The sequence below is a fragment of the Triticum aestivum genome, chromosome 1A, assembly GCF_018294505.1.
Source record: "Triticum aestivum cultivar Chinese Spring chromosome 1A, IWGSC CS RefSeq v2.1, whole genome shotgun sequence".
Lineage (NCBI taxonomy): Eukaryota > Viridiplantae > Streptophyta > Magnoliopsida > Poales > Poaceae > Triticum > Triticum aestivum.
In genome coordinates, this window is record NC_057794.1 from 52,503,709 (window position 1) to 52,518,004 (window position 14,296).

At 43.5% G+C, this 14,296-nt stretch overlaps 3 protein-coding genes across 3 annotated transcripts; 1 reads left to right on the forward strand and 2 right to left on the reverse strand.

The window, feature by feature from the left end:
• Positions 1–1,276: 1,276 nt before the first annotated feature.
• Positions 1,277–2,186, reverse strand: LOC123090662 (uncharacterized protein At4g08330, chloroplastic). The gene is made up of 2 exons (XM_044512013.1): positions 1,950–2,186; positions 1,277–1,839 (listed from the first exon to the last, which is right to left on the reverse strand). Exons 1-2 carry the CDS (start codon positions 2,018–2,020, stop codon positions 1,443–1,445), a joined length of 468 nt encoding a protein of 155 aa, XP_044367948.1. The 5' UTR covers positions 2,021–2,186; the 3' UTR covers positions 1,277–1,442.
• Positions 2,187–7,660: 5,474 nt separating this feature from the next.
• LOC123090742 (uncharacterized) lies at positions 7,661–11,547 on the forward strand. The gene is made up of 2 exons (XM_044512099.1): positions 7,661–8,182; positions 10,696–11,547. The coding sequence occupies exons 1-2, from the start codon at positions 7,661–7,663 to the stop codon at positions 11,545–11,547; spliced, it is 1,374 nt and encodes a 457-aa protein (XP_044368034.1).
• A 1,737-nt stretch (positions 11,548–13,284) lies between these two features.
• LOC123120745 (uncharacterized) lies at positions 13,285–13,780 on the reverse strand. Its single transcript, XM_044540995.1, has one exon. The coding sequence runs from the start codon at positions 13,711–13,713 to the stop codon at positions 13,285–13,287; it is 429 nt and encodes a 142-aa protein (XP_044396930.1). The 5' UTR covers positions 13,714–13,780.
• Between the last annotated feature and the right edge of the window lie 516 nt (positions 13,781–14,296).

Genomic DNA, 14,296 nt, shown 5'->3' on the forward strand with positions numbered 1-14,296 from the left:
ATCGCCGTGTCATCCAAATTTCAGACAAGTAAATTTCATCCACGTTATGAACAAAGTAATATCTTAAACCCATTGAAATTTATATGGAGTTTGGCTATTTCACAAGATTTTTGGATGGAACCTGGCATGAGGCGTTCTATTCATTTGTAATGTGTTGTTATGTGCATCATCCTCTTTGATTCAAAGAACTTGCACGCGAAATTTGGAGGATCCTATTCATTTGAATTTATTTCCATATAGCTTGGTTGCTTTGTATAATTAGAAACTATAGGAACTTCTGTTTGATCCCATGATGGGATGTCATATGCCAAATCTCCTTCGAAATATTTCAGTGCTTTTCGTGTGGTTTAACCAAACAACTTTTGTAAGGATTTATATGTATTCAGATCAATTAGGATTGAACAAACCATGCCATCCAATTCCTGCATTTTTTTTCTACCGCCACATTTTTCTTGTGGGGGCTATCACCGCATTATTTGACAAGTGTGAAATACTAAGAACATTGATATTTTTCGCGGGTTTGGTTCCTAATTTCCTACAGAAATGAGAAATCCATGATATATGCCACTTCAATTCATGACAGTATCTAGTTTAGTTGGTCAACGAGAACCTCACCAAGTCACTATCTTATCATAGTGACAAGTGAGGAGTATACAGCGCAATAATGCGTCCGTCGTATAAGTGACACTTGCTTCAATAAGTCAAATGCCCATGATCATCAATCATTATCCAAAATACAATCAATAATCGAGATGAGTCAACTCTCCTAAACTTCTCGTGACTAGTCCTTCTCTGCATTCGGCCCTAAGATTACCCACAATGGGAGTAACATAGATAGTAACATCACACATATCTAGATAAAATAGATGATGTGGCAAGCAATAAGTGAAGAAATAGAAGGAAGTGGTAACATAGCTAGTTAATAGTAGTATGAGTAATATCACACATATCAAGGCAAAATGTATCTATAGCCTAATAAATGAAGTGTTGCATGTTACCACACATATGTTACTTCCCACTATAAAGGTAGTAATACTAGTCTATGTTACTACCCATTGTGGCTAGTCTAAACGAAACGCAACATGGGACGGCGAGCCGGGAGCATTCAAATTAAAAGATCATTTCAATATTCAATATGTTAGAATATATCACCCGTCTTTTGATTAGTTTATATTTTTAGATGAATTGAATGAAGTATGAATTTAATACCATCAATCAGTGAGTTTTGTACATTAGCGACACAATCAATTGCCGGGTAGCAATCAATCAATCAAAATAGTATCAGAAAGAAGATTTGATTCTAATTTCCAATCAATCAGTTTGTACACTAGCGACCGCGAACAGCAATTTCCAATCGCGTCGACAGAAAGGGAGTAGGAAAATGGAAACACAAAAAAGGGACGGAATGTGCACACGGGGCATATGCCATATGGCAACGCAGATCACGATCGCGGATCCGCCGGCGCGTGGGACGGCGGAGGCGGCGTGGCGGCGCCGGAGAAGGCGTCATCGGAGGAGGCGGGGTGGAGTGCCCGGATCTTGATGTGGTACCGCGGCGGCCTGGTGGCGGTGGTGTTGTCGTCGTAGCCGAAGCCGAGGTGCGCGCCGCACTTGCGGCAGAGCAGGCGCGTGCGGCGCGCGAAGAGGCGGCGCGCGCGCAGGTCGAGGCAGCGGAACTCGTCGAGGTGGCCGAACCGCGCGTCGTCGATGGCGTCGAACACCACCACCGCCGCGCCCCGCCAGCCCCGCCGCCTCGCCCCGCCGGCGCCGGCCCCCACGATCCCCGCCGTGTCCCGCGCCGACGAGCTCAGCTTCAGGTCGTACCCGCACCGCCCGCAGCTGCACGCACGGAGAAACAAGGCCGCGTCAGCACGGTGATCCATGGCGCGGACGAACGCATCGAGAAACCAAGAAAGCCGAATGCGGCCAGGCGAGAGTGGTAGACGGACCAGTAGGTGACGGTGGAGGCGGTCCGGGGGAGAAGGGGAGAAGGCGTCCCCGTGCGCTTGTCGGACTCCATGGATCGATCCGTGAGCTGCTCCGATTGTCACTTGTTTCCTGATTTGTCTTGCGTGGAATGGGAGATGGACGAAGGGTATATATAGCCATTAGGGCAAGGCCCGAGGTGGGAAGGTGGGAGAGTGTGTGGGGTCGCGCCGACCGCATCCAGGTCAGGTGGGCGGGCGGGCGCGGGCGGGGGGAACATGCCGGTCGATGGTGGCCGGTGGCCGGTGGTGCTCTGCGGGCTGCGGGTCGTCTCCTCTGCCTGCCCTGCCCACGTTGCTGCGACCGACCCGGTCATCGTCACTGTGACGAGCTCGGCCACCAGCCCACCACCATGCATCATTACTCTGCATTTTCCTATGTCTTGGTCTAAGATTTTCTTAGAAATTTGTTTACCCACCCTGTCGATGGGTCAATGGAACATTTACTTTATCCTGGTTTTGTTTGAGTAATGAATAATGCAATAATGGTCATGAAAAAAACTATATACGGCTGCAAATGCACTGTACAAGTAACACTTGGCGCCTTCGTTTAAGGGGGTGTTTGGTTCAGAAGTCTTAGGACTTTTTCTAGTCCCAGAGACTAATCAAAAAAGACTTTCCAGTAGAGTCTTTTTCTAGTCCTTGTAGAAAAAGTCCTTCCCGTTTGGTTCCTAGGGACTTTTTCTAGTCCTGGGATTAAAAAGTCCATGAACCAAACACCGCCTAAGTCGATGCTCGAGGTCTACCATTTATCCAAAAACGGAAAGTCGATGCCCGGGACAAGGTACTTTCTTGCACTTCTCTTTGTTCTGGCTTCTGATGAGACCGAAGGACAAGATGCTTGATACCGCCCTGCAAATGAAAAAGCGCTCAATCCGAGTACTATGATTTCAATACTCCTCCCTCCGTCTCATAATATAAGAGCGTTTCTAAGACTGCACTGTTGTAAAAAATGCTCTTATTATGAGGCAGAGAGAGTGCGCGTTATACTCTCGTACAACTTATCTATGATTTCGGGACCCTTTTTTTTTCTTTGTTTTTTTTCTTGTTTTCTAGTTTTCGCGATGTATTTTTATTTTTAGCACGTGAGCAATTTTCAATTTTCCTAATTTCTTTAAAAGGTCTTGAAATTTAAAACTCATGCACGCTGTATAGAAATTCATGATTTCTCTTCTTTAACAGCCATTGTTTTTTTGAAATTCAAACGTTTACAAAAATAATGAGCAATTTTATTCATCCTTTTTTAAAATTCGAAAAATAGAGAAAAATACGTAAATTCACAATTCCCTTTAAAAATCGTGGAAAATTTTAAAGAGAATTATTACTATTTTAAATTGAAAAAATTTCATGAACATACTTTTAAATCCTTGTTTTAAATTACTATTTAAATTGTAAAAACAAATTGTGAACATTATTTCAATTTCTGATTAAAAAGTGTGAACCTTTTCAAATTTTATAATATTTTAATAAATTCATGAACATTCTAAAATCTAGTGAGTAGGATTTAATTCTGCAAGGATTTTTTTTTGTGAATGTGGTCAATTTTTTAAAATCATGTATAACTTTTTTTCAGGTGCATTTTCAATTTTTTGTAAACTTTTTATAGTGAATAGTTGTCGATATTTTAAGTCATTTTTTTCAGCAAAGTAGTACTTGTAAGAACGGAGCTTCCAAACCGTGTAACAAAAGCACAAATGACTGTTTCCCGAGAACGAACACATGACTAACTGGGCTGGCTTCGAGAAAGCCCAAGAGGATAAAAGGTACTACGTTAGTGATCTAAACACTCTTACATTTCTTTACAGAGGGAGTACTATCTTCGTCCCAAAGTATACTTTAAACTGCAAAAATGTCTTCTATTTTGGGATGGAGGTAGTATGCTTTTAGTGACAACTTCATGCTTAGAGCATGTGAACGGCGCAGCCAATCTCCTTTGGAAACTCCTATATGACGCATACTGCGTTAGTTTAACGAGCAATCGAGTAGATGTGTGCTCGGGCGTCCGGCCCATGTAACACAACGAGCCATTGTGTGCTTGGCATATGTTTTCTGTTTTTTCTTCTTCCTTGTTTCTTGTGCTTTTTAGGTTTTTAAGAAAAAAATCAAACATTATTTATTTATTGAAATTGAACAGTTTTGAAAACTATCAACATTACTTTAGAAAGTTTCCCAATATTTTTTAGATTATCTACTTTTAAAAAGTCTTTTTTCCCAAAAGTTGTGAACACTTTTCAATTCTTGAGAATATTTTGTAGAAAACGCAAACATTTTTAATTTGGGAATATTAAAAAAATTCTGAAAACTTTTATTATAGAAAACAAAATAGCTAACGAAATATAAGTAGAAAAATAACAGGAAAAAAAACTTCTTGAAGGTTCCAAAAATGCAAAACAAATACCAGTGCTGGTTCCCAAAACAGAAATCCTAGCTAGCTAGCAAAACTAGCCGCCTTGGCACCCCTAAAAAAAGCAAAACTAGCCGGCTTGGCACTTTTCCCCAATGAGAGGCAAATAGGAAGGTCAACTTCTTCTGCCCGTTGGGTATGATGGCAATTAAAAAAATTTGCACCAATAAACTATATTTGTCACGTTTGAAAAATGTTCACATGCTGTAAATGTAACTGATGTTAACTAAATTATAAATTCGGTGGAAGAGCTTCCACTGTCCCAAGTTCCTCAAAAAAATGTTCACTTGTTTAAAAAATATGTTCACTTGTTTAAAAAATATGTTCGTTAATTTCTTCAAAATGTTTATACAATGTAAAAAATGTTGCATAATTTAGAAATTATTTTTTTAATTCAAAAAGAAATTTCGTGTTTTTTCAAAAAAAATCAGGAGTTCCAAGAATATGCTAGTGTCATTTAAAACATTGTTTATGCAATGTTAAGAAAAATGTTCGCTTGATTTTTCTAAATATTTCTTACCATTCAGAAAAATGTTCAAGGTGCTTTAAAAGAATGTTCAAACACTTGGCAAATGTTTTTGACAATTTTTTAAAATGTCCGTGCCATTTATGGGAAATGTTCAATAGGTGTTAAAAAAGATGTTCAACCACGACACCACCTCATTTACGAAATACCCGTTATTGTCCCAATATAGTTATCACGAGCCACTTCATCGTTCCCCTCTCATGATTCATGAAATTGTGTTCTCAACCACGACAAATTCAATGTTTCATGGAATTATTTTCTGTAATGTGTTCAAGAAAAGCAAAAAACATGTATAGGTTGTTTGCCCGTCTAACTCTCCAAGAACCATTGACATCCGCCACACAAGTATGCCAACTACTATGACAATACATGTTCTTTGCTTTTTTTCTATAGACGTAAATGTTCATACATAGGCACATACACTTGCTAACGCACACATGTACATCTTACCCCTATGAGCATCTCCGAGAGATTGAGCTGACACATTATTTTGTGATTGACGAAGTTGTCAGAGACACCTTCATAGTCGATGAGAACGTTACATGTTCTTTGCTTTATGAAGTTTGTCATTGTACTTGACCACATATACTTATTTTCCTAACCATTAGTATGTTATGTAATAAAGAATATATATTTTTCAATTTCCTCTTGTGTCACATAATTCCGCGGCATTTAATAGCTTCAATCGTAAATTAGGAATGCAATAAATTACTACCATATATAGAGGGTCTGGGTAAAGTAATTTATATAGCACTTACTCACTCTGTTTTTATTTACTCTGTATGTTAGAGTTGACTGAAGTCAAATCTTTCTAAAGTTTAACCAAGTTTATAGAAAAGAATATAAACATCTACTGTAAGAAATCTATATGATGTGAAAGTACATTCAACAATGAATCTAATAATATTAATTTGTTATTGTATATGCCAATATGTTTGTCTATAAATTTGGTCAAAGTTTATAAAAGTTTGACTTTGGCCAAAACTAATATGGGAAGTAAATAAAAACGAAGGGAGTACCAAATATAAGTGCTGCAATATTCCCACATAATAAGCGGCGGTAATTAATGGCTTCAATGGCAAAAATTAAGAATACAATACTTTCCTTTTACTCATATACCCTGTACATATGGTCCTTGGTTCAAAAATAATGAACGGTTTAGTTGGGGCCATACTAAAATTTCTCACCGCCGCCGTCCAGCTCGACCTCGCCTCCCTGCGCTCGCCACCGTGGAAGCGACGGTGGACTTCCAGCCCAAGCCGCGGCAAGGGAAGGGCCTGTGCCTCCACGCGCTCGCTCGTCGGCGTCTACGTGTGGTTGGGACATCGAGGGCCGCCGCTGTCGAGGTGTTCTCGGCGCTGATGGGAGCTCCTGCTTCCTGTCTTCCCCAAGATCTCCGATGACCATGCCGGCCGCCCTGCCCTAGGTACGAACTCCTCTTCTTCCAAGAGACCACGCCGGCCGCCCTGCCCTAGGTACGAACTCCTTTGCTGTTTTTTTTTTTTTTGAGCATTACTCCTTTGCTGTTGAGTATGAGTACTCTATTGAAATTGATGCAGAGACTGAGAGACCCACGATACGTCAGGCAGAGCCGGCTTTTGCTGGCCCATTTTGAAAACAGCACCAACCCACGTGACCCATGAGAGTATTTTCGGCTTCGGCTTCTCGACCCGGAGGCCTGGCACGGCCCATTTACATGCCATCGTGAGGTTTCTTCGTCTCACCGGGCGGGATCCGGGTTGCTGTAAGAGCGTCTCCAACAGGCGTGCTAAACAGACGCCGTGCCGCAAAATCTTTCATTTTAGCGCGCGCGCAATTCGGGGATGGCTTTAGTGGGCGTGCAATAACTGCACGCGCGATATAAGCAGTTGGGCGCGCGCTAGGAAGCGGTACGTCGCGCGGTGTATTTGCGGCGTCAGCTTCCGCGCGCGGCACACATGATGCTCGCGTTGCGCTCTTCTTCTCCCCCTCCAAAGCCCCGCGCGCCGGCGTCGGCGACCCGCACCCATGGACGCACGCGCCGGCACCCCGCTCACCCCGTCCTATAGCCCCCCCCCCCCCCCCCCCCGCGCCCCCGTCGCCGCCGCCGCCACAATCCCTAGCCCGGGTGGAGTTGGCCTCGCCTCCGCCGGAGCTCCTCCGACGAGCGGCCTCACGCGCGGCCTCTTCATGCCGCCGCGGATGACCTCGACGGCGGGTGGCGTCGCGCCGGCGCTGGCCCGAAATTTTTATTGTGTTGAAAATGTGCATCATTTTGTGTTGAAATATGCCATATGCAATGCACCGGCGAGTCGCGCGCGCTGCATTTTGGCGCGCTGCTGAAGCGATGCGCGCGCGCTGCATTTTAGCGCGGCCGCTGGAGCCAGCGCTGCGCGCCGCGTCAAACCAGCCGATGCGCGTGCGGCATATGTGTTTTTTGCGCGCGGCGCGACCGGCGCCTGTTGGAGATGCTCTAACAGCTTTTAAATCATCCATAAGCATGCCACGCTAATTTGAGAATGGAATTTTCGACCAGTGAAATGCTGAACTTGTCCTAACAAATCTTTGTTCTCTTCTAGAGAATTTCCCATTTCGATGTCGTAAATGTGTGGTTCCCTGATTTGAAATGGCGACGAGGCTGTTCATTGCACAAAGTAGCACTGCTACCTTTTACCGTCTATATTTTGCGCATTGTTTGAACTGAACCCTTTTCCTTTTAAGAACTGCTGCTCGTATTAATTGGAGCAGATAAGTGGGAGCATGGCCATGGGCGCCGGGAGCAAGCAGCCAAGATCATTAGCCATCCGCTGGTATCCGGCGAGGCACGGTTCCTTCACTCTGATAGTGTGGTGTCTAGCGGCATTGGTCATGCTTCTTATTCTCCACCTCTTCATCAGCCGTAAGGTGGAACAGATTGTGAGAGGGATAGATGAGGTGGAGGAGGAAGCTTTCCCGGTGAAGCTGGCCCGGAGCTGGAGGAATCCACGGGTTGCGCGGCGCAAGGGGGAGCACAGAACACTGCCCGTGGTGGACGAGTTCTTGGTCGAGTCTTCTGCGGTGCATCATGCCTTCTTCCCGGAAGGGGAGGTGACCATGGATCCAGTGAATGGTGGGAATGACAGGAGGTACTTATACTACCCAGGGAGGGTTTGGCTTGACACTGATGGAAAGCCGATCCAAGCTCATGGTGGAGGTGTGCTGTATGATGAGAAGTCTGAGACTTATTTCTGGTATGGAGAGAATAAGGATGGCAAGACCTACAAAGCTCATGACAAGGGACCTGATCGGGTAAGTCAAATCGTCCTCATGCTTTCAATTTTGGCATCATTCATGTGTTGGAGAATTTCAATATTTGGCACTGTAATTACACACAGAGCATTATCCCTTTTCAGAATGAAATAGCTAAATTTAGAATTAAGTAGAACATAAAAATTTATTAGCCACACCCTTCATTTTTAGCCATATAATTATATACCAACAGAATTGATCGAGCTGCTTGAACAAGCCTTGCACACGAGCCTAACAAGTGAAATTGTAAACAAATAATAACTAACAACCAATCAAAGGTCGTTTCAGTCACTGTAGTTATCCACGCCTTGCTGCAAGATTAAAGAATCATGTTGCCAGGCTCGACAGAGAGCATTACACAACTGTAACCTATATACTCCCTCCGTCTCAAAATAAGTGTCTTACAAAATTAGTACAAAGTTGAGACACTTATTTTGGGACGCGGGAAGTATTAAATAACAATAGGCTCTATTTTATCTAAATATCCTTGTAAGGGATTTCATTACCTGTGGACTGGGCAGTGTGGAGTAGTGTGGAATGCATGCGTTTAACTTTCCTGGCCTTTTAGATATTGTCAATGAGGACCTGCCAGTTGCTAGGGGGCATGTTGGAAATAATGTTCAGTTGGGAAGGTAAGGAAGCTAGCTGTGTGAAGGCAGGTCAATAAAAATATATAGTAATTGGAGTTTAATATATAAAATGTGCAGATGAAAATAGCTAATACTAATACCTTCGACATATTTATCATGTGATTATTGTTTTCTTTAACCCAAAACAGTCGAGCTTGGCTCCACTGCATTTTTATGAAATTAGGACAATATGATTACTGTTTGAACACTTTTAGTCTGATGTCATTCTTTTCTGTAGAAGAGTGATCTTTTTTGTTTACTATTTACTTTGTCTGAATTTAGTATCTACTCTGTCCAGCTATATCAGTTCAATGTCATCAGATTTAGGTTCTCATGGTAGCTAAAGAAAATGAAAAGTCAGCCATATGCCAATGCCACTCCTATTCCCAGTGATACAACATCTAATATTATCAGCTAGTCAATTTCATGAGTGATATGGTACTATATTTCTAAAACAGAGAGGCCTGATTCTGATGTGGTGTGAGGCAAATTTCAGTTTAGTAGAATTCTGAAAGAGTTCTACTCCCTCTGTAAACTAATATAAGAGCGTTTAGATTACTAAAGTAGTGTAAACGCTCTTATATTAGTTTACGGAGGGAGTACTTGACTGTCTTGAGTCCTGAAGTACAGAGCACTGACACTTAATAGATCATGGGAACCAACAAAGTTTTTTTTTGTTTCCCAGTTGAAAAAATGCACTACTATGTACATGTCTAGCTTGCTACTCACATACTGAAATTATTGATATTCAATAGTTGAACCTACCAAGTAATTTGCAATTTTCTTCTTATATATATACAACACGAAGGAACCTCACAAGTCATGGGTGGGTTTTGGCAACCCTTGCACCGACGACGACCGCGAGTTCTTCTATGCCTCTACTACTATCATCATTGGGGATGGTGCCAAAACGCCTTTTTGGGATTCCCCTTGGCTCCTAGGACGCAAGCCAAAGGATATTGCACCGCTTATCTTTGACGCTTCGAGGAGAAAAAAATGAAAGGTGCGGGAGGCCCTTAATGGGAATGCATGGATCCTCAAGATCAAGCCTGACACCATAATCTCCATCGACCACATCCGGGAATTTTTCACCTTATGGATGCTTGTGCATGATTTCCACCTTAACGAGCAGATCGAAGATGATATTGTTTGGAAGCACTCCAATGATGGGATCTACACAGCGTCAACAGCGTACAAAGCTCAATTTCTTGGCTTGGTTCTATCCCCCATGGATCTCATGGTTTGGAAAGTATGGGCACCTCCAAAAGTGAAGTTTTTTTTGCTTGGTTGGCATTACAAAATAGGATTTGGACCGCCGACCGGTTGGAAAAGCGTGGTTGGGCAAACTGTGGCCTTTGCCAGCTATGTAAAAGAGAACAAGAAACAGGTGCACATCTCTTCTTCAAGTGTCGGTACACGCTTAGGCTCTGGAGATAAATCATTCAGAAGCTTGGTCTTGCTCACATGGACACCTCCAATTGGCACCTTGCGGACTCCGTCAATGAATGGTGGGATAAGAGAATTGACAATCAAAACCCCAATAGACAAGCCATGGCCTCCCTCACTATGCTTGTGTCTTGGACTATTTGGAACGAACGAAATGCTCGGGTGTTCCGACACAAGTGTGCGCCGCCGCCCATTCTCCTTAACATCATCCTAGAGGAGGCCAAGCTTTGGGTTACCACGGGTGCTAAAAAGTTAGGGCTAATTATTTCGTGTGAGTAATTGTCATGCCGTGTATGTGGGTCACCTGTAACACTCTAAACTCTCTTCTTATTTAATGGATGAGGCAAATCTTATGCCTCTGTTTCGAAGAAAAAAAACCACTTATGTTCTGTAGAATTTCCCAGTTTGTCATTCTAACCAAGACATGCTACTTTTCAGGTTGACATTGTTGGAGTAAGTTGCTATTCTTCAAAGGACCTGTGGTCTTGGACAAATCAAGGAGTTGTGCTCCAAGGAGAGGAAAAGAATTTGTTTCATGACCTCCACAAATCCAATGTCCTTGAGAGGCCTAAGGTGATCTATAACAACCGGACCGGCAAATACGTGATGTGGATGCACACAGACGATGCTAACTATACCAAATCCTCAATCGGCGTGGCGAGCAGCGATTCTCCCACAGGACCATTCACTTACCTCTACAGCAAGCGCCCGCACAACTGTGAAAGCAGAGACATGACCATTTTCAAGGATGATGACGGGAAGGCCTACCTGATATATTCATCCAAGGGCAACAGCGAGCTCCACATTGCGCGGTTAACCGATGAGTACCTCGACGTGACCGACGACATGCGGAGAATCCTCGTCGCACGGTATCGGGAAGCTCCGGCGCTCTTCAAGTCCGGCGGCACCTACTACATGATAACCTCGGGTTGCACGGGCTGGGCACCGAACACTGCAAAGGCTCACGCGGCGACATCGATCATGGGGCCTTGGGAGACGCTGGGGAATCCATTCGTGGGAGGGAACGAGATATACAGATCGACAACGTTCTTCTCCCAGGGTACGTTCGTGTTGCCGGTTGCGGGGTTGCCGGGGCTGTTCATCTTCATGGCCGACCGGTGGAAGCCGTCCGATCTGAGGGATTCGAGGTACGTGTGGCTGCCTTTGACAGTAGGTGGACTGCCTGATGAGGCTGCGGATTACAGCTTCATGTTCCCGCTCTGGTCCAGGGTGTCGATTTACTGGCACAAAGTGTGGCGCCTTCCTGAGAAAAGTTACCGAGTGACTTAGCCATGCATTCATGTCTGCTCTCTATTGCAGATCAAATGTGTAAGATGAAATAAAGGCAAAGAAACGAGGTTGCATGTTTTCAGCTATCCAGCGACAGGAACTGAACTTTGCTGTTTCAACTATGAGAGCGGTCACTTAACAGACAAATACTAAAGCGATTATACACAAGGAAAATTTTAAAACAGACTATGAAAGACAAAAACTGACACAGATTTTTCAATATTACTCAGATGTTGCAATGGTACTTGAGTGCAAACATTTAGGGCTGGACTTTTGGAGTGTCTCATACACACAGTGTCGCCGTGAAGCAAATGAAGTGGCTCACAGCCTAATAAAGAACTCACTTAGTGAAAAGTCTTCTATGTTTTGGGTTTCTATGATCCTTGATTTTATTTCTCACTCTATTGTAACATGTCTATTATCCGAGGAATAAAATTTGTTGCTTTAAAAAAAATCTGTTTCTATTCGTTGGATCTCTCAGGATTACCCAAATAATGTGGTCTGCCTTGATTATCAATCTTTTGCCTGTGGTGTTGTATGGATATAATTGGGTATTGCGTTGAACGTAATACATGTTCATATAGCTAATGTGTGTATACTCGATCTGTAATACCAAGATGCTATCCAACATGTAGTGTCCATTATATGCTTCTGAATTTCATACTACATCTGATCTGCAGTAATAATTTGGGTAATTCTGCAAGTTGCAATATCAAGAATAACAGCTTTTTTCGTTCAGCTGCATGCTACTGTGATTATGGCTTGAAATTAGGCCAAATTCAGACGTTTCTTTTATGGCTTAGAAACCAAAATCTGAACCAAATAGCAGTTTCGTTCACGCTTCTTAAACTCCAAAAGCATCTTGGCTTCGGTAGTGCAATTGGAAAACTACATCAGAGGTAGGTGCTTCAGTAGCTTTCTACCATCCTCCTCCTGACTTTTGTCCTGTCATACTCCTTCCAGTTTTCAAATTTATATTTTACAAAGTGTATCTTGTTATGCTATACCCACTTCTTCCCCGGAGCATGATGACTGGACACAATCATGCAGGAAAAAGGCGATAGGGATAGGGAAAATTTTGTTTTTGCCATTCTAGATTTTGTCAATTTTCCTTATGCCATTCTAGATTTTGACATTTCACTTTTGCCACACATAGCTTTTGACAATTATCACAATTACCATTCTGTGGCAAAAGCTAAATAATTTTATTTCATTTTTGCCACTCTTAGTTTTTGAAATGTATCACAATTGCCACTCTGAAAATTTTGCTTTTTCCACCAGAATGGCAATTGTGATAATAATCAAAAACTAAGAGTGGCAAAAGTGAAATGTCAAAATCTAGAGTAGCCAGTGGCAGAAGGAAAATTGGCAAAATCTAGAGTGGCAAAAACAAAATTTCCCCATAGGGATATATGTATGCCAAGTATTGATCCCCCAAAGTCAAAACAGCAAGTACTTCAATAAAATCTGTATATCGAAAAATAACATACTTCCTCCGTCCCATAATATAAAATCATTTTTGACACTATTGTAAAAACGTTCTTATATTATGGGACAGAGCGAGTAGAATTAAACCACAGAAATGAAAATTAAAGGCCCAGCACAAACACCACAATACATATGTACCACTCAAACTATACTAAAACAAAACCCTGAAAAAAACTATACTCAAACAACACCGGAAAGGGGCCGGTGCAGCAGCCAGTCAATCGACCTTTTAACTAGGCGTACGTACATCTAATTGTCCATGCCGGGCTCAGAAGCACCCAAGGATGGCACGCCGCTACCGTAGCCGTTGATCATCGACGCCGCGGTCTGGTGGAAGCCGGGTGTCGCGATTGGACGACGACGTCGGGTCCTGATGTTTAGCCAGCTCGTCATCCGGGGAGGCCAGCAAGAAGATGACTTCGTTGTGCTCGGGCACCTCCTCATGGTCTTGGACTGGTACAACGGCGGTGGTGTGATCGGCGGTAGCGCGTCGTCGGTGCCAGCGACATGGTCGATGGGGCGCTTGGGCGTGCCGGGCTTGGTCTCCCAGACGAACGGCACGGTGCCGGCGCCGAGGCTGTAGTACACCCTGAAGGACGCCCCGGCGGCCACGACGCTCCCTCGAGAGGATCCTTGAGCTAAACTGCTTGTCATCCCTTCCTGCATACTCGAGCTCATGAAAGGAGGGCGAAGATCTGCCAAGTAGACGGCAAAAGTGTACGTACTGCGTTTGCGTGGCAAAACACGCACGTACTACACAATTGGTGGTGTTTGTGAGTGAGCAGTAGCGCTAGCGCATGAATATATAGTCCGTTTCTTGTCTCGGCCGGGTCGGCTTGAGGTTGAAGAATACTGGTAGTACGTGTGTTCTGGTGAGGGAGGACAATCAACTGTAGTTATGTAGTGTCATCTCAACAGTGCGTTGCGATAGAAATATTCTTTTCTCGAGGGCATGGATTGGCTATCCTAGCATGGAGTTGTCTCTGTAATACTAAATGAAATGGAAGGCTAAAGTTGAAGATGCGTTGGCGTCCTCGCGGCGGAATAGCTTGCAATCTGCATGGTGTCTGTCTCTACTCTTTAACCATTTTGTACGCTATGATCTGCCTTGAGTAGGGAAGCCGTCGGTACATCGACACGTATGCGTGTGAAAACTGTAGGGTCGGTAGGTGGGTCTGTTTGTGCGAAAACTTAGAGAAGGTGCAAACACACGAGTTGAACTTGTAAAACAGTGTTGGATTTGGATAGCCATCAACATTGG